The following is a 25,064-nucleotide window of genomic DNA, read 5'->3' as shown; positions in this document are numbered from 1 at the left end:
AATCCATGTTTTGTATAAATACATTTGACAGCACGGGTAACCCTTTACACAAAGTAGCTATGTAGCCGTCACTCACACATCACGGAGCCGTTGGTATTATGGTTTGTTTTTGATCATAGTGAATTTCATCACGCAAGCAGTTCATTGGGCATAAAGAAAGCTCAGACAGGACCACTCGAGCTACAATTCGAGGAGACTTGTTTATACCCCACAGACGGACAGCATTTGGGCAGAACGTCCTTTCTGTCCAGGGTGGCCATCTGTGGAACAGTCTTCCTCAACCCATTAGAGAATGCTCGACATTCAATTTGTTTAAGGCAAAGGTTAAAAACTGGTTATGGACAAATCAAGTGTGTGATGTATGAGTTGTATAGTTTTAATGTTTTATTTGGGAACAGAATGGTGTGTATGTGTAAGTTTGGTGATGGAGTTTTTATTATGAATGAATGATGAATTTTTATGAATTATTATGTCTATTTTTATGCTTAAGGACAACAGATGGAAATTAGCCCTTGGCTATAATCTGGTATGTTTACATTCATGTAATTTTCTTTTTTACATTTATGTTCATTAACATGCACTGTCCTAAATAAATAAATAAATAAATCAGTCTGTTAGTTAAAAGTGGATTCTGAAATTAAGTAAAAAAAAAAATGCTGGCCAAGTTTTGGGGGGATTGTTGAGAGAAGATGAAGAGTTCAGCAGATTGGTGAGACACTGGAAGAGCAGAAAGATGAAGAAGGTGTGAGAACACCTGCTTTAAGGAGAAAATATAGTTTTGTCTGCTTTCAACAGAAAATGTAATTTGCAGCATTAAGTGACTTCATCCTCACTACAATCCGTTACTTAAAGAATATGTTTATACTATAAAAAGAGACGCCAATAAAACTCTTTCATTAATTACAGGCGATCTATTTCTTAACAATTTTCATGACAGATGTGTGGGGTTCTTTTTCTTATGCAGGTTCACTATGACCAAAACTCCAGACTCCCAGTAAAACATCACGCCAGTGTCACAAGATAAAGTTCAGGAAAGTTTCTGCATAGTTCAGAGGCTGCTCAGCAGAGGATGAAGATGTGCGTGAAATGGACTGTTACGATTGGTCAGAATTATCCCATGAAAATGTTAACTTTTTTTTTTATAAAGAAGGAAAACACATGTAGTCTTTTCATTTAAATGTATATTTTTAAGTTAATTAAAATCAAAGCTAACGCTATGCCAGCTTCTCACTTTGGTTGACAGTGTAAAACCAACCTGATGACATGAACTTCCAGAAAACCTAAAAGTCAAACAAACACATTCAAAGTTTCAGGGCTGTGAGCACAAACGAAGCCGTCTGAGCCCAAAAACAGCTGTAAATCAGTGTGGTCGTTACAGTGAACATCGCAGACTTTTCTCTGTTTGTTTTACTATATAAATTGATTTATTGTGAGCAGCAGGAATATTAACAGATGGAGAAATTTGCTGAAGCACATCGATCACTATAGTCACAGATCTGTCTTTAACAGTCTCATTATTTTTTCCCCCTTGTTTGTATGAAAACATCTGCTGATCACAATTACTGACAGTCTGATATAATAAGTAGCTTTGTTTGGAATTGTGCAGGGCATGTCTGCATCATTGTTTCACAGAAAGATGCAGTGATAGCCAAATTGGTCAGTAGATGTCACTGTGGAGATGAGTTTCAGATTATTTTAAAGCCTCGCTCATTTCCTTTGCGGCACTTTTAGGTACAACACCGGCATCGACGCGCGTTTTGTAGTCCATCTTCTGCACGTTGTAGTTTTAGCGTGGCAGACATCAATACTTTGGAGACTGTAAAAAGTCGTTGCGATTCTCAGTGCACTGCTTTTCTCCTTATGAGTTATCCTACCCATTTTCCCCGGACCTGCTGACTTTTTCCATTGAAGGCGAGAAAAGTGGTTTAGAAAATTAAAGGTTGTTGTTGGAGTGTTCAGGATTCCGTGACCCTTTGAACGCACCAGTCGTCAGCGTCACAGTGCGCATGGGCAAGTTAACAGAAAGCTGGCGCGAAACAAGAGTTGGGAACTCCTTTCTACTGAGTCTAAATGAGCCAGTGTTAAAAGTACATTATACCACAGTTCAGCCATTTTAACGGGTCAAACAGTAGAAGGGACTACAGCGCTAGAAGAAGTACCTCTCTAAACAAGAACAACTACTCTTGCTGCTGCCGACTGACGCCAGATGACAGAATGCCTTCACTGACTCTTAGCGGAGTGGCTGTAAATTTCCCTTTTTCTCCCTACGAATGTCAGAAGGCATACATGAACAAAGTGATCGAATGTCTTCAGAAGGTAAGAATCGACTGACATGTGTATGTCTGTTAATGGAAACGAGCTGCAAAGGGCAGTACTGAGTAGCCACAGCTATGCGGCCACCATGCTCACCGTTTGCCGCATGACAGAAGTGATCTCGCATCTGCTCGCGCAAAACGCCGCTTCCCAGAAAGCACAACGGCGTATTGCCGACATATATCTGCTGTGTCTGTCGGGATAGGCGCCGTTTCCTCTTTGGGAACAGGTCGTTTAGTGCTGCTTTGCCTGCGTTTCAGGTGGCAGTCGCATCTACGTATTGCTTTAGCGACTTCCTCCTGCTCTCTGTGCCATACTCATACAGGCTGATCTTCTCACTCAGGTCGTGGTGTAATGTGTGCATTAAAATACAGCAAGCATTCCTATATTCTTTAGTGATAGAACAGAGCCAGACAGATACACACGTTAGCTGTTTACATTCCGTCTTCTTCTCTTTATTATCCTATACCTGAAGAAGTTACACACACACACATAACATGGCGTGGTGCCCACTACTGGCGATAGCTTTTATAACACACAATATACCTCGGCTCATACATAACATTATGAATTAAGCAAAAAAGAAAAGCACGTGGATACTTAGTTCCTTTCTAAAATTCAGTGTAGACTACTGCAAACATCTGCTTAGGAATGAAAAGTGATCCAGGCACATGTATGACCTCTTTTTGAAACCTCAAAACACATTGAAGATGACAGAAAGACAACATATCCTTAATAAAGGTGAAAGTAATGGTTTTGCATCTTGATTTATTTTCAACATATACATTCATGCACAGCAAGACTGTGACTGAAGAGGATTCTGATGCAGCAGATTTAAAAATAAAGTAATCGAGTGCAGCTGAATGCACAGATATCTTTCAGGACTGTACAAATACACAAAATGAATGCATTTTAAACAGCTTTATCCAAGAAAAGACATTTCAGCAGGTCCAGAGTAAGCAAGACTTTACATCTTCTTCTTGCAGAAGATTTTTCATCATCTTCAGGTGTGTGTGTTTTGATATGAATTTTACCCCTAAGATTGCAACCATTAGAGGAACTGATTGTAATCAGAATCCACAACATTCAGCTAAAGAGGTTTCCTCCAGGTGAATGTGTTAATGGAGTTACCCTTTGGTAAAAAACAAAATGCTGGAAAATAATTTATTTTAATATACTTTGACTTTTATGTTTGAGGAACGCTGGCATGAAATGTGTTATCTGCCCAACATAGCAGCTAAGCACAGTTTTCTAACAGGGCGCCATCCGCAACAGGACATAATCATTAGGCGATCGTGGCTCAAGAGTTGGGAGTTCGCCTTGTAATTGGAAGGTTGCCGGTTCGAGCCCCGGCTCGGACAGTCTCGGTCGTTGTGTGCTTGGGCAAGACACTTCACCCGTTGCCTACAGGTGGTGGTCAGAGGGCCCGGTGGCGCCAGTGTCCGGCAGCCTCGCCTCTGTCAGTGCGCCCCAGGGTGGCTGCGGCTACAATGTAGCTTGCCAGCACCAGTGTGTGAATGGGTGGATGACTGAATGTAGTGTGAAGCGCTTTGGGGTCCTTAGGGACTAGAAAAGCGCTATACAAATGCAGGCCATTTACCATTAGCTAATGTTAGTAAACTCTCTGTAGTTTTTCAGACAAACACGTTAATATGATATGAAAATTCACATTATTTTATGTAGATGACTGTTCATCTTCTGTGTCTTCTATTTTCAAACTGTTAGCTTCATTCAAAATCCACACTCTATTTTCAAGACACACTAAATCACCAGGATGGATTGCCCGGAGAGTTAAAAAGCGTTGGTGAAATGGGGGTAAATTATGTTGGCAGTATGTCGCTGTGCTATACTGGATGAAGTGTGATTTATCGAATACGTTCCTATGTAATGCTGGTGTTGCAGTGATGTGCACCACTGGATTTTTGTAACCTCTTCCATTGTGTTGCTACAGTTACAGCTGGTTGAAGAAATGAGTGTACAATCATATTGGTTTTTAATTCAAGTTCAGTTTTATTTATACAGCACTAAATCACAACAACAGTCACCTCAAGGTGCTTTATATCGTAAGGTAGACCCTACAATAATACAACAGAGAAAACCCAACAATCATATGACCCCCTATCAGCAAGCACTTTGGCGACAGTGGGAAGGAAAAACTCCCTTTTAACAGGAAGAAACCTCCGGAAGAACCAGGCTCAGGGAGGGGCGGGGCCATCTGCTGCGACCGGTTGGGGTGAGAGAAGGAAGACAGGATAAAGACATGCTGTGGAAGAGAGACGGAGGTTAATAATGATTCATAATTAACAGCAGAGTGCCTAACACCACTCATCACAGTGAGTCAAAAGGGGTGAGAGATGCTGAAACACAGTGCATCATGGGAAGCTTCCAGCAGCCTAAGTCTATTGAAGCATAACTAAGGGTGGATTCAGGATCACGTGACCTAAAGTCAAAAGTCAAATTTATTTATATAGCACATTTAAAACAACAACTGTTGACCAAGGTGTTGTACAATTAAGATAATTAAAAGAAATAAAAGCATAGGGAGATATGATAAGAGTTAAGAAAGAGAATCACGAAATTAGAAGATTTGAGTGAGAAAGAAGATAAATAAAAGTAATACAAACTCATTCTGATTTAAAAGCCAAGGAATAAAAGTGTGTTTTCAGACGGGTTTTAAAAGTGTCCAATGTTGGGGAGGTCCTGATGTGAAGCGGCAGTTCGTTCCACAGTTTAGGAGCAGTCACAGCAAAGGCCCGATCTCTTTGCTTTAATCTGGACCTCGGGACAGCCAGGAGCAATTGATCCGCAGACTTCAGTGATCTTGCAGGAATGTACCAGTTTAAAAGATCAGAAAGGTATGAGGGTGACCTAGCCCTGACAAAAAAGGAACCTGACTTTTTAACAGTGGCACCAAAAGGCAGCACACACAATAATGTGTTTCAGTGTGTTGTTTCACGTAAACCAGACACTAATTTTCAGCATGCCTCCATAATAAAAGAGATTGGTGATAAACTGACTTGCTTATGGTCCAGATCTGTTTTAATACTTGATGGGGAAAAAGACATGACAAAGGAGGCTTCATGTCATGGGTCTGTCCTTACAATTGCTGTATAGTTTCTATGTAAGAATAAATAAATAAATAAAATAAATAGCACTCTGGTGACCTGTCTGGGGTGTACTCTGGCTCTTGACTGCTGACAAACAGCTGAAATAGCCCCCATGTTAAGTTGAGAACTGATTTTAAAATCAATCTTGAATGTTTTTGAATGATAACATATTACCCAAGCAGGGCATTTTGCTCTGACAGTGAAAGCTTACTTGTGCTTCTTAGTCTAAATTTACCAGGCTCTTCTATTATTGAACTACCTCTAAGTTTGGGTTCTGGAGCCAGACGCCTTCCCTGCTTTTAACATTGGGCTTCAAACAATCCTCTTTGAACTGGATCAGGTGACCCTGAACCATCCTTAGATTAGGCTGCTGGGGAATGTCCCATCTTTGCACTGAACATTCTGGTTGTCTAGTTGCTCTGATAGTTTGCTTTATGCCATGGCGAGGTGTATGTCTTACCGTTCAGCTGATCTGTGCAGATAACTGCCCTGATAACTGAACCTGGTTCTGCTAGAGATTTCTTCCTGTTAAAAGGGAGATCTTCCTCCACACTGCCAAGTGTTTGCTCATAGAAGCATAGTCTAATACCTGGAAGTCTCTAATACTGCAATATTGTCACTATCACAATGTGGGGTTTTTCTGTTTAGCTTTATCTGTCTGGTTATTTCAGAAAGTCAATGGTGTTCTGGAGAGCCCCACAGGCACAGGTAAGACTTTGTGCCTACTGTGCGCCACCCTGGCCTGGAGGGAGAACTTCAAGGACACCATCTCTGCTCGGAAGATAGCAGAGAGGCTGGGCAAGGAGATGTTTCCAAACACACCTCTGTCTTCCTGGGGGACAGCTGCCACTGACGGTGACAAACCAAGTATGTTTGTATCATCTGCACATCACGAGTCATTTCTAATTTTACCGGGCAGAAAAGAATAACAGATGCATATGCACACATACAGACATGCTGTGTGCTACATTACTGTGCAAAATAAAATGAGCTGGCACTGATTTCTTTATATTTTGGTAAATGGACTGTTTCCTATGTAGTGCTTTTCTACTCTATTTGAGTGTTCAAACCACTTTATATTTTGTTAGGAAAATAGGATTTAACAATTTACTGAAACATGTATATGTGTCCAAACATACACAGAAATATTGTACATAAGGCAAAATCAGCATTTGTACAAGTTTAACAAGGTGGAAGTCAATATTTGGTATGATGACCATTATTCTTCAACATCGTCTAAACTCCCTCTTTGTGATTTCTTCAGGAATAGTTCCTTTTGACTTTCAGTGGATGTTCCAAAGCTGTTCTTTGGTTGTCGGCTACTTTGTGTTCCATTCCCTGTCAATATGATCCCACACTTTTGAGTTATGGTGAGATCTTGGGAGGTCAACCATGACTGATGGTCTTCCATTGTGACTTTCTTCTATTCAAGTATGCTTTTAAAGCATTGGCAGTATGTTTGGGATCATTGGGAATGGCTTAAATTTTCATAACCAGATGTCTTTAAGATGGGATTGCATGCTGGAGCAAAGTCTGTATTAGAGCAGGGCGATATGACCAAAAATATTTATCACGATATACATTTGAAAATTTGTGATAACGATATAACTGACACTAGATAAAATACTTTACAACTCCACAACTTTATTAGTGAAAAAAAACATCTATGTATTTTCACTTAAACAAGCAGCTGTTTTTTTTTTTTAATGTGCATTAAAGTTATATAAAATTGAACAGTGCAAATGCAAATTCCTTGCTCACAGTTTAACCAAAAGGCATTTCCAGTGGAAATTGGCCAACATATCCTCAGCATAACCATGTATAATATCCACAAAACTTAAAAAGAGGTTATACACACACAATACGGTAATATTATGTTGAAGCACAGTACGTATCACTCCGCCAGGCTCCTGACTACGATAGCTGTAATGCTCCGACAATCCATCAAGCGGTGCGGGTTCGTAGCTTAGCAAAGTCGTACTAAAACATTTGACAGATTTTCGAGCGCCGTGTACATAAAATCGTTTCGAGGTCAGTAAACACAACCAGAGTTCATACATAAGGCCCATTGGATTATAAGGGGCACTGTCGATTTTCAGAAAAATCAAAGGATTGATTTTAAGTGTGCCGTATTTTCCAAAGAACACGGTAATAACGACAGCCCACTAGCATGCTCTACCAAAAATAGTGCTTTGTTGTGTATCTGACGGACGAAAGCCAAACCAGTTCCACACTGAAGTTGCAGCATTTTTACAAACCAATTCTGGTTCATCTGTTTCATTCAACGATTTGCTTTTTCCGACATGTGCGTATGAAAACAAAGGCACTGCGCATGCGCGTTTTACCCATAATCTATCGCGATATTTCATTTTGCTATCGTTGCCCAAAATTATACCGGTGTTACCGTGAATGGCATGATATGGCCCCGCCCTAGTCTGTATTCATAAGTTCACCAGTTCTGACAAAAGTCCAACACCACTTGCTGAAATACAGTCCTAAGCCATAAAGCCTCGACTGTGCTTTACAGATGACTGTAGACTCTTACGTTGTACTTCTCTCCTGACATCCTCCAAACATATTGACAATAATTTGAACCAGAACTTTGATATTTTGATTCATCAGACCCGTCACCATTGATTGTCATTGATTGTGTAATTTGGAATACTTTGTCCTTTTCTCTGTATCATGTGTACACAGAATGTAGTGTAATTCAGTTCAGTTTTATTCATATAGCACCAAATTACAACAACAGTTCCTCAAAGTGCTTTTTATTGTAAAGACCCTACAATAATACAAGGAAATGGAGAAAACCCCAACAATCACATGACCCCCTATGAGCAAACACTTTGGTAGGGATGGAAATGGATAAGAATTTAGCAATTCCAGTTCCATAATCGATATCACTTATTGTTTCGATTCCTTATCGATTCTCAATGGCTCTACTTTGAGGAATATATCAAAGACCTTGCCTTCATGCAAATCAGTTACATCCTGCATGGTCAAATGTTTGTGCATGTTGGAGATATTTGCTCTCTTTGCTGTGATCAGTGTTGGTGTCATTACTCCAAAAGAGTAAAGTTAAAAAAAGTTACTACACAACACTTTTCGTAAAAGTAATGCAGTACCTTACTTAATTACACCCAGGACAAAGACATTTGTTATATTACTCTGTTACAGTCGTAGAGAAGCTTTGTGACCAGGCTGCTGACAGTAATAGCAATCGAGGTTGTACCTTTGACTGCAATGTATAGGTTTCTTACCACACCTAGGGTCCAAGCTTTCAGCACTAGTTGCCCATGGAGGTTTTACCTCCACAAACCTTGGTCTCCCCACAGTTACAGTGGGGCAAAAAAGTATTTAGTCAGCCACCGATTGTGCAAGTTCCCCCACTTAAAATGATGACAGAGGTCAGTAATTTGCACCAGAGGTACACTTCAACTGTGAGAGACAGAATGTGAAAAAAAAATCCATGAATCCACATGGTAGGATTTGTAAAGAATTTATTCGTAAATCAGGGTGGAAAATAAGTATTTGGTCACCTCAAACAAGGAAAATCTCTGGCTCTCACAGACCTGTAACGTCTTCTGTAAGAAGCTTCTCTGTCCCCCACTCGTTACCTGTATGAATGGCACCTGTTTGAACTCATCATCTGTATAAAAGACACCTGTCCACAGCCTCAAACAGTCAGACTCCAAACGCCGCCATGGCCAAGACCAAAGAGCTTTCGAAGGACACCAGGAAAAGTATTGTAGACCTGCACCAGACTGGGAAGAGTGAATCTACAATAGGCAAGCAGCTTGGTGTGAAAAAATCAACTGTGGGAGCAATCATCAGAAAATGGAAGACATACAAGACCACTGATAATCTCCCTCGATCTGGGGCTCCACGCAAGATCTCATCCCGTGGGGTCAAAATGATCATGAGAACGGTGAGCAAAGATCCCAGAACCACACGGGGGGACCTGGTGAATGACCTGCAGAGAGCTGGGACCAAAGTAACAAAGGTCACCATCAGTAACACACTACAACGGCAGGGAATCAAATCCCGCAGTGCCAGACGTGTTCCGCTGCTGAAGCCAGTGCATGTCCAGGCCCGTCTGAAGTTTGCCAGAGAGCACATGGATGATACAGCAGAGGATTGGGAGAATGTCATGTGGTCAGATGAAACCAAAGTAGAACTTTTTGGTATAAACTCAGCTCGTCGTGTTTGGAGGAAGAAGAATACTGAGTTGCATCCCAAGAACACCATACCTACTGTGAAGCATGGGGGTGGAAACATCATGCTATGGGGCTGTTTTTCTGCCAAGGGGACAGGACGACTGATCCGTGTTAAGGACAGAATGAATGGGGCCATGTATCGTGAGATTTTGAGCCAAAACCTCCTTCCATCAGTGAGAACTTTGAAGATGGAACGAGGCTGGGTCTTCCAACATGACAATGATCCAAAACACACCGCCCGGGCAACAAAGGAGTGGCTCCGTAAGAAGCATTTGAAAGTCCTGGAGTGGCCTAGCCAGTCTCCAGACCTCAACCCCATAGAAAATCTGTGGCGGGAGTTGAAAGTCCGTGTTGCTCGGCGACAGCCCCAAAACATCACTGCTCTCGAGAAGATCTGCATGGAGGAATGGGCCAAAATACCAGCTACTGTGTGTGCAAACCTGGTAAAGACCTATAGTAAACGTTTGACCTCTGTTATTGCCAACAAAGGTTATGTTACAAAGTATTGAGTTGTATTTTTGTTATTGACCAAATACTTATTTTCCACCCTGATTTACGAATAAATTCTTTACAAATCCTACCATGTGGATTCATGGATTTTTTTTTTTTTCACATTCTGTCTCTCACAGTTGAAGTGTACCTCTGGTGCAAATTACTGACCTCTGTCATCATTTTAAGTGGGGGAACTTGCACAATCGGTGGCTGACTAAATACTTTTTTGCCCCACTGTATCTATAGGGAGCTAGGTAACATTCAGCCAGATTTGCAGCTTCCTCTTCTGTCTTTGGATTGTTCTCCTTCACCCATGTGCAGACATCTGGATGAAGCATGTGAAGAAACTGCTCTAAGATGACGGTTTCCGCAATCTCTTCTTTACTCCGACTGTCACGTCGCGTCCATCGCTTATAGAGCCCCTTTATCCAGTTGAAGGTTTCTCTAACACACAGTTCCTCTGGTGCTCTGGAACTGGTATTTGTAGGTCTCCCCTGCCACATTAAAATTAGATAACACTGCAGCTTTAATAGCATCATAAGAGTCAGACTGTTGTTAATCCATGTCAGCATAAGCCTCAAGGGCTTTGCCATCCCTGTGTTTTAGCTATGCGTTCAAATCGTACAAAGAAACTTTCAGGATGCTCACCTTCCTTAAAGTCTGGTATTCTTGTTGAGGCTGTGCACGGAGTGGTTGAGATGGAGGAGGGAGCTCAGCTTGGTGCTCAGTGGCTCCATGAGGTGGCTGCACAGCTGATAGCTGAGGCAGCTGTTGTAAAAATGTCACTCTGGACAGAAGGTCGATAGAGAAGTTCAGAATAGACATCATGTTGCAGCTTTGGTATGTTATTGCTCAGCTGTTTAATCTGTTCAAGCAGTATTGTTTTTGTTCTTTTGGTCATTGAATGAATTCTCTAATTTCATCAAAGATATCAGGTTCAGAAAGTTCTTTACCACTGGCTCAAAATCATCCTCGTCAGCCATTGCTCCTTCTGTTGGTGGATCTAGCTTATATGTTTTTCCACCTTCTCTTTCTTCAATGTCAGGAAGGGAACTTTTCCTTGTCCCACGGGTTTTTCCACATCTTACTGCTCTCATTTAGTGTGTTTTCCTCTTTAATTCACTTCTGACACCACAGTTACGCAGAGAGGTCTGGTGAGGATAACAGCAGACAGCACTCTGACTTAACAGAGAACAAGGGTAGTTTATTGGCCCATCTTTGGCACACACAGCAACTTCCTAAATAACAGCCTATCCATCTCTCTCTCCCACATCCTGCATCCTGAAATATATTTGTTTAATCTGCCCATTGAAGTACATATCTTGTTCAAAAATGACTCCAAGATTCCTCAGTGTTACCGGAGAAGAAGATAATGGCATCTGGTTAGACCCCATATTTTCTAGGGCTGAACGATATATCGCACATCATTTTCAGATCACCGCGGAGTTTCGCTGCTCGGGTTAAACGTAATATATAAGTCACTTAGACAACCTAAAAATGTTATTGTTGGGCTTTTTTCAGTGTTTTGTTTGTTCGTGAGTAAATCGGTTTGGCTGAGATTAAAGTTATTAGATTAGATAAAATAAAACTTTATTAATCCCCCGGGTGGGTTCCTCCTTGGTTTTCACACAGCTGACTAAACGTCAAACAGAAAACTGATTAAACAGAAGTATGAGACAGTCGAGAATTTACGCCAGTGTCTGGTTATATTTTAGATAGCAAGAAGCAGACGGCCGAGTTTATTAAACTCCACCGAGACAGCGGTGACGCTAATCAGAACTAGACCGTCCAATTTCACGCCTTTAAATTTTAAAGGCGTGTTTGTGTGTGTGTGTTTATACAATTGCTATTATGTTTGCACTTTATGTGTAATGTTACTGACTGCAGAGATCAGTAAGATGTGTGTATTTTTTATTTATTAGTTTTATTTATTTAATATTATTTTTTAATTGAATGACTGTCTAGTAGTTCACAGATGTCGAAAAACTGAGTGTGGTAAAGCCACTGATTTTGTTTATGTATATTTCTGCAATCTGCACATTGTACTGACTTTCATTTTAATGTTTACACCAGGGTTCCTTGTCAGCACTTTATGCTCAAAATAAACTATTGTGTATGTTCAAATATACTGTTGTGATTGAAGAAGTTAAATAAAAATGTCAGTCATCAATTCATGCATCACCTCATGTCATCATAACAGAGGTCTGTCTTCCAGGAAAGAACAGTTTAAAATTAATGTAATATAGTATTGGCCATACTATATGATGTATTGCTTGTCTTTGTTTAATAATACAGAAGACAAAGACCTTAAAAAATAATCACATATCGCATCGCAATCGCAATATTGGGGCAAAAAATCGCAATTAGATTATTTTCCATAATCGTTCAGCCCTAATATTTTCAGAGCTGAGTACACTGAACTCTATTTGATCTGAATTTAGAAGCAGAAAGTTAGAGGTCAAGAGGTTAACTAATTGGTGTGTGTTATCTGTGGCGTTATTTTTGTGCCACTATTCTGAGCGCACGTAAAAAAAAAATTGCAGGTGCAAGTGTTGCATTTATCCGCACACACACACACAATAGCAGCCCCTCTCGCTCAGTTTTTGCATTTGCGCTCGCTCGCAATGTGTTGCTCGCGCTCTCAACATTTCTGCCTGTGCGCGTTCAACTCTTTCTGTACACCGTTATATTTGTGCCACAAAACCAGCCAATCACAGACTTGGATGCAAAAAAATCTGATTGGCTGTTTTGGTCTCCAATCAGCTCAAAATGATGAAATGCAATATCCCAGAATCCATTTCGTCCAAAAATCAAACGAGGCAGTGGCGGAGGAACACAGCGTGGTGGAGTTTGAAATATTATTCTTTCTGGGTCACAAAATAAACTTTTAAGATATTTTCATGCGAGAATGATGCTGTGTAAACTTCAAATATCTGCTTGATTTATCAAGACATCACATATTTGCATAAGTTAACGTTTTCTGAGATGCCTGTTACCCACCAGCTGATCGCATAGCTGGACTGGCCATTGGGCATAGTGGACATTTGGCGGTGGGCCGATGGTGATTTTTCATTTTTATGTTTGTTTGTTTGTTTTTCTAACGGTATAAACAATGAAAGGTGGTGGATTAGCCAATTGGTCATGATCAGCTCTGGGCTGGACCAATTACAATACATCTGTATTGAGGGGAAAAGGAACGTGATTTGTCACGTACTTCAGCGAGAATGAAAAAGACACAAAGCTGGAGTTATTCTGTCTATACGCTGTCAGCTGCTTCTTCTTCTCTCATTCTCTCCCCTCTCTCTCCTGTTGCTACTTCAATCATGAAACTGCTTAATGATCAGCTGATCGTCTCTCTTGTTTGTTTATCGCCCACTTTGCGCCAGAAAGACGAAATCAGCGGATGTCGCGCTAAACAACAGTAGCACGTTCAAGCTTGATAAGCTGTTAGAATTTATTTTATATTACTTTCTAGGATCAGCTGATGTTTGCTGGAGCCACAGCTGTTAAAGCTGCTGCTCATGATATCTGTTTGGATATGTGGTGAGAGGGAAACAAATACATATATACCAACAAGACAGTGTACATCACTGTCACAACAGCGTTTGTTTTAGTTCAAAGGCTTTATGGTTTTTCCTGTAATACCTGGTGGTGTAGTCTGTGATTTATTTTTTTATTTTTATTTTTGTCAGTTCAGCCTTATATATTACATTTAACCCGAGTGACCACCCGGTCAGCTGGTGGGTAACAGGCATCTCAGAAAACATTAGAGCACTTATGCAAATATGTGATGTCTTGATAAATTGAGCAGATATTTGACGTTTACACAGCATCATTCTCGCATGAAAATATCTTAAAAGTTTATTTTGTGACCCAGTAAGAATAATATTTCAAACTCCACCACTCTGTGTTTCCTCGCCACTGCCTCGTTTGAGTTTTGGACGAAATGGATTCTGGGATATTGCATTTTGTCATTTTGAGCTGATTGGAGACCAGAACAGCCAGTCAGATTTTTTTTTGCATCCAAGTCTGTGATTGGCTGGTTGTGTGGCACAAATATAACGGTGTACAGAAAGAGCTGAGCGCGCACGGGCAGAAATGTTGAGAGCGCGAGCAACACGTTGAGAGCGCGAGCAACACGTTGAGAGCGCGAGCAACACGTTGAGAGCGCGAGCAACACGTTGAGAGCGAGCGCAAATGCAAAAACTGAGCGAGAGGGGCTGCTAGTGTGTGTGTGTGTGTGTGTGTGTGTGTGTGGATAATAGCAAACACTGAAATACAGTTTTTGCACGCAGCAATGAATTTTGTTCACTCAAATTTAGCTTTTCTTCGCTCAAAATAAATTTCTCCTCAAAATGCTACACTTGCACCTGCAAATATTTTTTACATGCACTCAGAATAGTGGCACAAAAATAACGCTATAGAGTTGGTCCTAGCACTGAACCCTGTGGAACACCATACTTAACCTCAGCTTGTGAAGAAGACTCTCCATTTACATGCGCAAATTGGAGTCTATTAAATAGATATGATATAAACCACTGCAGCACAGTACCTGTAATACCTACAGCGTGCTCTAATCACTCTAATAGGATATTATGGTCGACAGTATCGAAAGCTGCACTGAGGTCTAGCAGGACAAGCACAGAGATGAGTCCACTGTCAGAGGCCATAAGAAGATAATTTGTAACCTTCACTAATGTGATTGTTGTACTGTGATGAGTTTAGAAATTTGACTGAAAGTCTTCAAATAAACTATTCCTCTGCAGATGATCAGGTAGCTGTTTTACCACTAATATTGTTTGTTTTGGTTTGGTTTTTTTATTTGTTTTTTTTGTTTGTTTGTTTTAGATAAAAGGAAAGTTAGAGATTGGCTCATAATTAGCTAAGACCTCTGGGTTAAGTGATGGCGTTTTAATTAATGGTTTAATCATTGACACTTCTGATGAATAGTTGATAGAACAGCTGAAGGGCCAGATGCAGTTCTGCTGTGTCCTGTACTAGGTCTTTGATGGATTTCTTTCCCATTTCTCAAGGACATGACATTTAAATATTCTTAATATTTAAACGCAATGGAGGTGCTGAACATGGTCCACTCGGACTGAATGTCCCCAGTCTCCTCGAAATGCTGTCTAAGTTCAGATGCGGCAGGCTGTTCCAGCAACACCCCTGCAGGTCTCGTTGCCCAGTAGGATGAAGAAATTCAGAAACGAAAATACTGATAAATCAGATCAGTGCGTGAAATGTTCATACACACGATTTGTGCATACACACTGTTAGTAAATGATGCCTAATATCCCAGAAGTTTGACTTGATGCTATACGATGTTAATAGGTGTTCTATTAGGTTTTTTCAGCAGTGTATAAAGCCCTAATTGTCTTTTCTTCTTGTTCTCAAGCTTACTACACTGATGTCCCCAAGATTGTATACGCATCGAGGACACATTCTCAGCTTGCACAAGTTATGAGTGAATTAAAGAACACTTCATACAGGTAAGCATTTCTAAAAACTACTGGATATAAGTTTTTGATTATGCATGATTGTCTGAATTAGAGCTGTTCACAATATAAAACAGTTTTATTTTATACAATTTGGGGAGGAATTCAAAACAGCTGCAAATTTCAAGGTCATCAGTTCTTGAAACAATTGTACATAAGTAAGTTATTTGTCACTGCTGGCAAGACCCTGTTAAAACGGTTACCCTCCGATGAGAGGAAACTTGGTTAGGATGGACAACCCAGGAACCACAAAAGCTGGAGCCTACCATAACCTGGAAACTTCTACAGCATCAGCTTCACTGTTCAGTGAAGCGACTTTTACATTACCATGCACTGAGGCTGTCAACCAATATGCTCTTAAATCAGCATTTTCAAGCTCATCTGCAATTTTCAGCTACCTACATAGATGGGTCGAAACCCAAATCCATTTAAATTGTACATTGCACAAAGTTACAAAATTATCCTGAAGCTTGTTGAAAGCTACTAAAAGTGTATGATCAAGGTGCAACTTGCTAAGTGGCATTTGACCAAATATTAGTGGGGCTTTAAAGGGTTATTACATATGCTACAATCATTTTGAGGCCTTACTGAGTCCAGCACCTCTTGTCTGTTCTGGTTTTGTTGACTATTTATGGTAATTCAGTTCTCCAATGTCTCTGTTGATTCAGGCCAAAGGTGTGTGTGCTGGGCTCAAGAGAGCAGTTGTGTATTAACCAGGAAGTCATGCGTCAGGAGAGCAACCACGTCAAAGTAAGTTATAAATGCAGTTATAAAGATGGGTTAGGGCTAGATGGTTAGTGGTTTGTCTTAATGTGGAATCATTTTTTTGTTTTTCAGGTTCATATGTGCAGAGCCAAAGTTTCCACCAGGTCATGTGTCTACTACAACAACCTTGAAGGTAATGGTCTAACAGAGTGACTGTATCCGTGTAGCAGAACGCAGTCTGGAAAAGCATGTCCTGTTACCTTTTTATGTTTTACTGACTACATGTATAATTTAAATATTATATTATTTGACACTAATAACTCTCAAAGTATGGCACAACCTCTGAGGAAGCACTACTGTGAGAAAGTTTGGAGTCCAGGAATGTCCAAAATGTGCATATCAACAAAATATCTACTGCCTGCTTTCAGTTGATTTAAAAAGGGGGAAAAACTGTTATGTTGAGAATCTAGTCCATGCATTTGTTACTTTGATGACAGACTATTATAATTATTTATTATCGCGCTGTGTCAGCTGTTTTGCTTGCTGTGGAAAATGAGATAGGCTTTCAGTGACTCCCATATAACTGAAAATGATATCCCAAGGATCTGGTTTCATTCAAGAAGTCTGACCTTACCTCACTACTGAGCGCATACACTTCATGTCCCTGCTGGTCCGCAGCCTTAGTAAATTAATTTTGCCCTTGTATTGGGGCGACCGTGGCTCAGGGGTTTGGGAAGCGTATCTGTAACCGGAAGGTCGCCGGTTTGATCCTTGGGCTCTCTGTCCTGGTCGTTGTGTCCTTGGGCAAGACACTTTACCCTACTGCCTACTGGTGTTGGCCAGAGGGGCTGATGGCGCGATATGGCAGCCTCGCTTCTGTCAGTCTGCCCCAGGGCAGCTGTGGCTACATCCGTAGCTGCCTCCACCAGTGTGTGAATGCGCAAATGAATGAAGAGTGGCATTGTAAAGCGCTTTGGGTGCCTTGAAAAGTGCTTTATAAATCCAATCCATTATTATTATTATTATTATTATTATTATTATTATTTAATTTCCAGCTGCACCACAGGATACTTATGAAAATCCCCATTCACACACCTGATCTCCACCCACTCTGCCTCCAACAATGCCCCCGTCCAAACCAGGTTTTGATGGGCCGAGCTCTGCCGTGCAGCATAGTTTGGAATCTACCCCTCTGGTACCCTACAGGAACGCTGTATGGCCCTCCAGAAATTGGGGACACAGAACACATGGCCCATCTCAATTAACAGACACTCGGAGGTTGTGCAACTGCAGCACTCCTGCCCCGACATCTGAGTGACCCATGGTAAATCGGGTGCAGTCGCCACCGGAATCATGGGGAGAGAGAGGGAGAAGAAAGAAAAGGGTCAGTAGGTCACCACAGCGGTCCCTCAGTGACTGGAGGTGATAGGACGGAGCCAGGAAGCTTCCCCATTGGGGCCACAGGGGGTGTAACTGAAATACAGACAATTCAGTTCGCATTTCTGTGTTTACAGTGATTAGTCTTTACCCGTTTTAACGTCCACAATTGTGGTTCCAGTCGTCTTGCTGCCAAGCTTGGCGTCACGTCTTGTTCCTCCTCTCTTCCCAGGTCTTGGTGCAATATTAAAATACACAATGAATGTTTGGAGGTTTTAATGTGAGCTGTGTTTGCTAAGTTCACCTGGTAATGCCACCAACTGATTGAGTGTCGGAGCTCAAAAGTAAACATCGAGCATCCACAAATACATCAAGATGATGTCTCCATGTGTGCGTCAGGCACCTGAAAACACATGGTGGTGAGGAGCCACCATGTGTTTTCTGTTTTCTCCTCTCTTTTTGTCTTTCCCGTGATCCCCCAACCTGTCATGGCAGATTTCCCTTTCTGAGCTTGATTCTGCTGAAGGTTTCTTCACTTGATTTTGTTTTATTATTGTGATTTTTCTCCTAAATATTGTAGGGCTTTACCTCGTAGAATGACGCACCTTGATGTGACTGTTTTTGTTGGTTCTATATAAATAAACATGAAGTGAACCAGCTCCTGTTTTGAGTTCAGGCCACAGACTGGTGTGTGTCTGCTCCTGAACTCTACATGTTTTTAATTTAGGCTTCAAACTTTAATTTTGGATAAAGCTTGTAGTAGGTATGGAGTTAGTTATGCTGCTAGTTATAATGACACTCATACATTCTGAATGTTTTAGCATTGTAATAGTATGTATAATTAATTACACTTTATATTTTGATTATACTCTAGCCTTCTGTACATAGTATTTGATTTATTATAGTCCTTCTAGGAAAAAATCTGTTTGAGTCTGAAGGTTTAGGACCTGCCTGACCTGAGGCATCGTCTGGAGGGCAATGGGTCAAACAGGTGGTGGGTGGGATGCAAGGGGTCACCTGTGATGGCCCTGGTTTTAATCACATGTTTCAGTGATTTAGTATCCTATAAATACCAGATCTCAAGCTTGATTTTTCTTCTTCTTCTAGATAAGAGCACTGACAGAGATTTGGTTAATTCTATCCTCGATGTGGAAGATTTGGTCCAATTTGGCACCAAACAGAGGTTTGTAGTTCATGTGTTCATTTTTTTGTAGTTGTCTGTTTCAGTCTCTGTACTGCACTTTCTTTCTTTGGTAAGAAATAATCATTGGTAACATTGGCGGCTGGGTGTCTCTGTGTGACACCAAACTAATGTCTTAATATTTGATTTTTCTGCTTCTGATTCAATCTGTGGAATCATTTAAAAAGTAGTTAAAAACTTTTCTGTTTAAACAAGCCTGCTGTTGATCAACATTCTTTTTAAAAATACATTTTTATTTACATGTAACCTTTTGTATTGTCTATATTGGTATGTTTATTTTAACTTTTGTGTACAGCGCTTTGTGACTGCACTCTCTCCAGTGTGAAACCTCCATTGTGATCCATCTGTCAGTAATCTACAGATGGTCACAATTTAGAAAGCTGAAGTCTTGATCAGAACAGTGAAGTGATCCAATAAATATGTGACCAAATATGGGCATTTCATTAGAGTGGGTGAGTCTGCTTATCCACTTAAAGTGGGGATATTAAACATGCAGCAAGAACTAGACTTCCAAAGGGTCCACTGTAGCATCACCTCTGCAAATTAGGAAAATTGCAGATTTATTAAAAATATTAAAAAAAAAACAACACACAAAATTTTTTTCGATACTCTTGTTTAGTTACAAAATACTCGTGAGTGGTTGGGGGGAAAACTGAAGTGTACAGTTAGCTTCATAAGCATTTAGACAGTTATTAAATGTGCCATACAGTAGATTCTCACAGTCAACAATAAAAATGTGATTTAAGTGTACACTTGCAAAGTGAGTGGGGTTTAACAGACATTAAGTCTTAATTGTTTCAGAATTGCAGCCATTTTTAATGCATCGTCCTCTATTTTTAGCAGTTTAAAGTAGTCGGATGACTGACTGATAGACAGTTTCATGGCCAGGTGAGGACTGTTCTCTCATTCCATCACATATTAATCAGATAACAGATCTAGAGTTGATTCCAAGTGCTGAATTTGCATTTTGTAGCAGTTCAGTAGAACTTTCATTATGAGGTCCAAAGTCATATCGAAGTGAAGGAGAACATTATTATGCTGAAAAACCCAAATTACTCTAAAATAGGAGTGGTCAAATCAACAATCTACAAGTGCCTGAGTGTGAAATAATAATAAATAATAAATATGATTTATGAAATAATAAATTGGCCACTAGAGGATATGTGGGCCACTGATATCAGGACATGAAAACTCCTCACGATGTATAGAGATCTCCATCAGACGCCCAGCACCACAGGCAACAGAAAGAGGCGAAGTTACAATGCAGGATGAAACACTGAGCATCCATGAATTCATCAGCAAGATGGGCCACCCGAGGTGAGCTGCTCCAAGTATGCCAAAGACATGATCAGGAACCATCATGGACAATCCCTGCAGTGGACGTACCATCAACATGTTAGCTAGAAAAGGCCAGGTTAAAGGACAGCAGAGTCCTTAACAGACAGGACCCAAGTTGCAGACTGTGCAAAGGTTCCCCGGAGACTATCCAGCGCATAGTAGCGGGATGTAAGATGCAAACTAGGGCAGGCTACACTGAGAAGGACGATCAAGTGAGTGGGATACAGGAACATCTGTGCTGCATGTGTACTAGAAGTCCCCAGGTCCTGATGGGAGACAACACCAAAGGTGGTTGAGAAAAATTGGGCCTGTGTCCTGTGGGTCTTTCAAGTAACAGAAAACCGCAGCTGTGATAGAGGGGACAGCAACATCAGGTAGGAGCACAAGAAAATAGAAAAGTGCTAAAATAGAAAATGGAGAAGGGCTAAAGTAACAACTGGAGCAGATTTGAAATGAATGAAAGGGCCTTATCACAAATGAGCCATTATCATTTGAAGGATGCTTTTTGACTTTCTTTCAGTAGTTGTCCTGAAACTTCACTACCAAGAAACAGTACCAGAAGCATGATGGTTTTTTTTTTTCATTTTAATGTCTTTTTAACCCTTCAAATTCTGAGTCAAAATGCAACAGTCATCTGAGCAATAAATCTTAAAAGTCTTAACAACCACCTCCCCTAACAGTGCAACAACTCGTCCAAGAACCACTGAAACTCAGTAACTGCTGGGCTACGTGGTCACAGGCTAGTGGATGGAAACTATACCTTTTGTACTATGTTATCTCTTTAAACAGCTATCAGAATGAGTCAGTTTTTCTGTAAAGTTCACGTATTTGATTTCGCATTTGCAAATTTTTCCACAGAGTCTGTCCTTACTACCTCTCCCGTTCACTGAAACAACAAGCAGATGTCATTTTTATGCCATACAACTACTTGCTAGATCCAAAGGTAAGCTCTGTCATACACATTACATCTGAGGCTGACATATGTGACCATAAATGAGCATCAACAGAGACTTTAGTGTTGTGATTGGCACTGTCATTTCTAATCTCTATGAATGCTAATATTCAACTGCCTCTCCCTCCCTCTCTCATTCCACAGAGCCGCAAGGCACACAATATCGACCTGAATGGAGCGGTGGTTATCTTTGACGAAGCTCACAATGTGGTAAGGTTATATCTGGTTTCCCCTGTTAAATGTATTCACTAAAAATTGGCATTGTTGTATATAAAAGCTTCAAAGACCACAAGTGACCCACTACTAAACGGGGATGGTCTACACTAGAGGGTTTCAAATTCATGTTAACTTGCAGGCCACATCGGGCCTAATTTGAAATCAGAGGGGCTGGTCTACTCAAACCATGAGGACATATTAAAACCAATGTTTCCTTTGAAAACCAGATATTGAACTAATATCTTCAGAAAATGTATGATTTTTACTACATCCCATGTCATTACTGTGCATTATAATTTATAGATCGCAGTAGATCTCGAGTATTTTGCAAATGAACAAGTATTTTCTTCTATGACCTGAAAAACCTGTCAAAGCATATATTCTCCTGTATCATCATGCCATGTATATAACTTGGAGATTTCACAGTGTAATCTTCACATTCTGTCACCAAAGCACACTCTCTTTTGATTCACCCACTAATTATACTCACAGTATTCATTCACTGTATCTTTAGGAATTTGCTCACTTCGATTGTAGCCGACTCTCTAGCAGCACGGCCTCTTCACCTGTCCCTCCTCCACATTCCTGCTCAGTATGTCAGAGCTTTAGTTACTCCTCGGCCCTCTTTAGTAATAACGATACTTGTAATAAATGTAGCCTGTTTACAGCTCTGGAGTCCCGGGTTCACCTGTATCTAGCCAGGCCCATGTAGCAGGTGCAGCCAAAGCTAGCATAGCCACCGTTAGCTTTCACCCAGCATATTGTCCCAAGCAGCCGGGAAAACGGGACAGCTGGGTGACAGTCAGCAGGAAGCGTAGTCCTAAACCGAGGCCCCGGTACACCACCACACCTGTCTATGTCTCTAGTTGTTTTTCCCAACTTGGTGACACATCCTCTGAGCAGCAAACTCTAGTAATTGGCTAATCTGTTTCGACACATGTGAAGCTCGAGACATTTTCTTATTACATTTAAATTTACAGTTAATGCACAATGCAAGGTGCTGCATATTTAAGGCATGATTCATCATTGAAGAATGTGATAAATATGTGACCATGAACTCAGGGTCAAGGTCAGAGGTCACGCTTTCTGAAAATCCTACTTACCCTGATGCTGAGGTGTAGCACTGGTGCCTGCCAATGTTATAATATTTTTTTGGTCAATCATTTCAGTGGTAGAGAGCTAAACAACATATTTGGGATTTTTGCAAAGCAACAATCTAAGCATATGTCATTCTTGATTAAAGCTAATTTGTTATGATTATTAATGTGAACACTGTTCTGGAACATGCTCATCCTGTTATTTTCATCTATTTATTACACGATGGCCACTTTTCCTGACAAAATCTCATTCAGCTTAATGCAACAAATGTAACTTGAGACAAAGGACTCGTTGGTTGTGATGGTCTAATGCCAGTTTGCTCCACTAAAATCTATGTTTTTGTGGACACAACATTCTCAGACAAACTCTACATTTACATTACCTGTACTATCATTCTTTGACATGTAGTAACTACACACCATTTTCATTTCATTCACCGGGTTTAGAGGTTCTATATAAATAAAGTTACTATTTACAAAAACATTGGTTGCACAGACTTATAATAATGTTTAAAATGAATATTTGTTATTTGAATTATGCTGATAATTACTTTTGTTGATACTATCCCACCTGATCTGATGTCTTTTTTGTTTGCAGGAGAAGACATGTGAAGAATCAACCTCGTTTGATCTGACTCCCTATGATGTAGCCTCGGCCATCAATGCTGTGGACAGGCTGCTTGTGGAGCAGGCTAAAGAAATCAGCCACAAAGACTCTGTGAGTGAAGACGTCAACGTGGAATCCCTCAGCTCTGGTAAGAAAACCTTCGCTTATACACATGTTCCTAACAGAGTTTTCCATCTAATACTTAGAGTGTATAGTTGTTTATGAATGTCATGGTACTTTGGGCTACTTGTATACTTTAAAAGTTTGGATTTACTTCTACTTTACTAGCCTTAGTTTTGCCTTGGCCTTAGTTTCATTATTACTAGTAATTTTAGTTTATTCTTTAGTAAAGCAAGTAAAAGGTTGTCAGCTGCAGGTCTTTTGATATTTTGTCTTTTGTTTTGTTTCAGGTTTAAAGTTAGATTTGTCCACCATCGCTAAAATCAAACGTAAGTATTGTGGAGTCGGTCGTCCTGTTGGTTGGTGATTGGAGGTCTTTTTCTAAACTTGTTTTTTGCTTTAACAGAGATACTACTGGATCTGGAAGCTGCCATTGATTCCTATGATGTTCCAAGTGATAAAGGCATTACTAAACCTGGAATGTAGGTGACAGCAGTGCTGAGCAGGCTTTCAAAATAAGAGCGTATGGGTTGCCCATTAATAAACTGATTATACAGTTGTTCCAAACATATGAAAATGAATAAATAAATCTCAAAGCACACTTGATGAGAGCTTGTCCAAGAAAATAATAAATATTGTCAAAGCTTTTCCACCTTCAACAATGCAGGTTTGAAATATGATGGCATTAAAATGTTTGCGTTTTAGCTTCACTAAGATACACACATCCTTACAGAACAGATAAGAACATGTATCTGTTCATGTTTATTTTGTTGGTTCCCTGAATGCCGTTAAGGTCATGTGGAAAAAGCAGACAATGTAAGAGAGAAAGCTTCTAAGGCAACAAAGCCAGACTTGAAGTGCAGTCAGTGTAAAACATCAGTAGGATGAGGGCAAGAAACAAGACTTTAAGTGATGACATCTGACCAGGATGAGAGTAAATTTTATTTTAAAGGCGTCAATTCGTCATTTTTCCAAAACAGACTGTCGACATTTATTTCCACACACGTCTGAGTCGGTTCTGTTCCATAGAGTATGGTTCAGGTAAAAAAACACACGTCACAGGTTGGTGTGTCGTATCGCTCGTGTGTGTTTTATGCATAGATTTGTGCGTTTGTGCTTCGTATGATGTCTGTTATGTTTAAAGGCTGTCTACATCCAATTTTCATTCATGGGAATGCCCTGAGAACTTCCTGACATTTAGCACGTGCATTTCCTCTCTAACCCAAAGGTTATATGCAAACTCAATCAGAAATCATAAGTGACACGTACGAGTTCACGCTTTGACCCCTGCCTCACTCGGCTCCGCCTCCTATGTACTGCATGTATCAAACAAAAGAAAAATGCCAAAATTTGTCTTTTAAAAAAAGGCTAAAACAATGTGGCCTCAAGAAAAACACCTGATTATAACTATTATTATAGATACATTGGTTCTTATATATAATGATCATATCTATTGGATTATAAGTGGAATTTATGGAGTGATTAAGACAAATTGAACATTGGTGACATCCTACATGTTATATACACAATGTACAACATTGTTGTGCAGAAGGAAAAACTGAGATATCACATTTGATTTTTAGCAGCATGAAAAATGCTTTTCTTTTACATCCATATTTGAAATAATTGTCTATAATGTTTTGTGTGAATCAGTGTTAACTGCATACAAAAAACATTTTTTTAAAAAATGTACCTTAGTCAATTTAACCGCTGTTAAAATGGACACACAGCAGAACAACAACAAGCTCTGAGTCTGAGATCAGTTTTACTTATATTGTCATACTTTATTGCAGGAAACTGACACAAATGTTCCCAAAGTATTTTAGG

At 40.2% G+C, this 25,064-nt stretch overlaps 1 protein-coding gene across 4 annotated transcripts in view; it reads left to right on the top strand.

Annotated features, from left to right (window-relative positions):
- Positions 1-2,011: 2,011 nt before the first annotated feature.
- The window catches only part of LOC146684940 (regulator of telomere elongation helicase 1-like), a 39,657-nt gene continuing 16,604 nt past the window's right edge, over positions 2,012-25,064 (top strand). For 3 of the 4 annotated variants that reach the window (XM_085443679.1, XM_085443680.1, XM_085443678.1), the window contains exons 1-11: positions 2,012-2,316; positions 6,092-6,287; positions 15,525-15,618; positions 16,293-16,374; positions 16,462-16,522; positions 18,814-18,889; positions 21,104-21,188; positions 21,342-21,407; positions 23,109-23,265; positions 23,528-23,566; positions 23,644-23,719. In XM_085443679.1, coding sequence (XP_085299805.1) covers positions 2,215-2,316; positions 6,092-6,287; positions 15,525-15,618; positions 16,293-16,374; positions 16,462-16,522; positions 18,814-18,889; positions 21,104-21,188; positions 21,342-21,407; positions 23,109-23,265; positions 23,528-23,566; positions 23,644-23,719 — 1,034 coding nt within the window. In that variant the 5' untranslated portion in view covers positions 2,012-2,214. The remainder of the gene's footprint in view (positions 2,317-6,091; positions 6,288-15,524; positions 15,619-16,292; positions 16,375-16,461; positions 16,523-18,813; positions 18,890-21,103; positions 21,189-21,341; positions 21,408-23,108; positions 23,266-23,527; positions 23,567-23,643; positions 23,720-25,064) is intronic. The other variant, XM_085443681.1, reaches the window with a different exon arrangement.

Source organism: Copadichromis virginalis, linkage group LG20 (assembly GCF_057382275.1).
Source record: "Copadichromis virginalis isolate Kocher_CV1m ecotype Utaka linkage group LG20, C_Virginalis_male_GT1.1, whole genome shotgun sequence".
Taxonomy (NCBI): Eukaryota; Metazoa; Chordata; class Actinopteri; order Cichliformes; family Cichlidae; genus Copadichromis; species Copadichromis virginalis.
The sequence above is the reverse complement of the archived record's forward strand: the minus strand, read 5'-3'. Positions and strand labels throughout refer to the sequence as shown.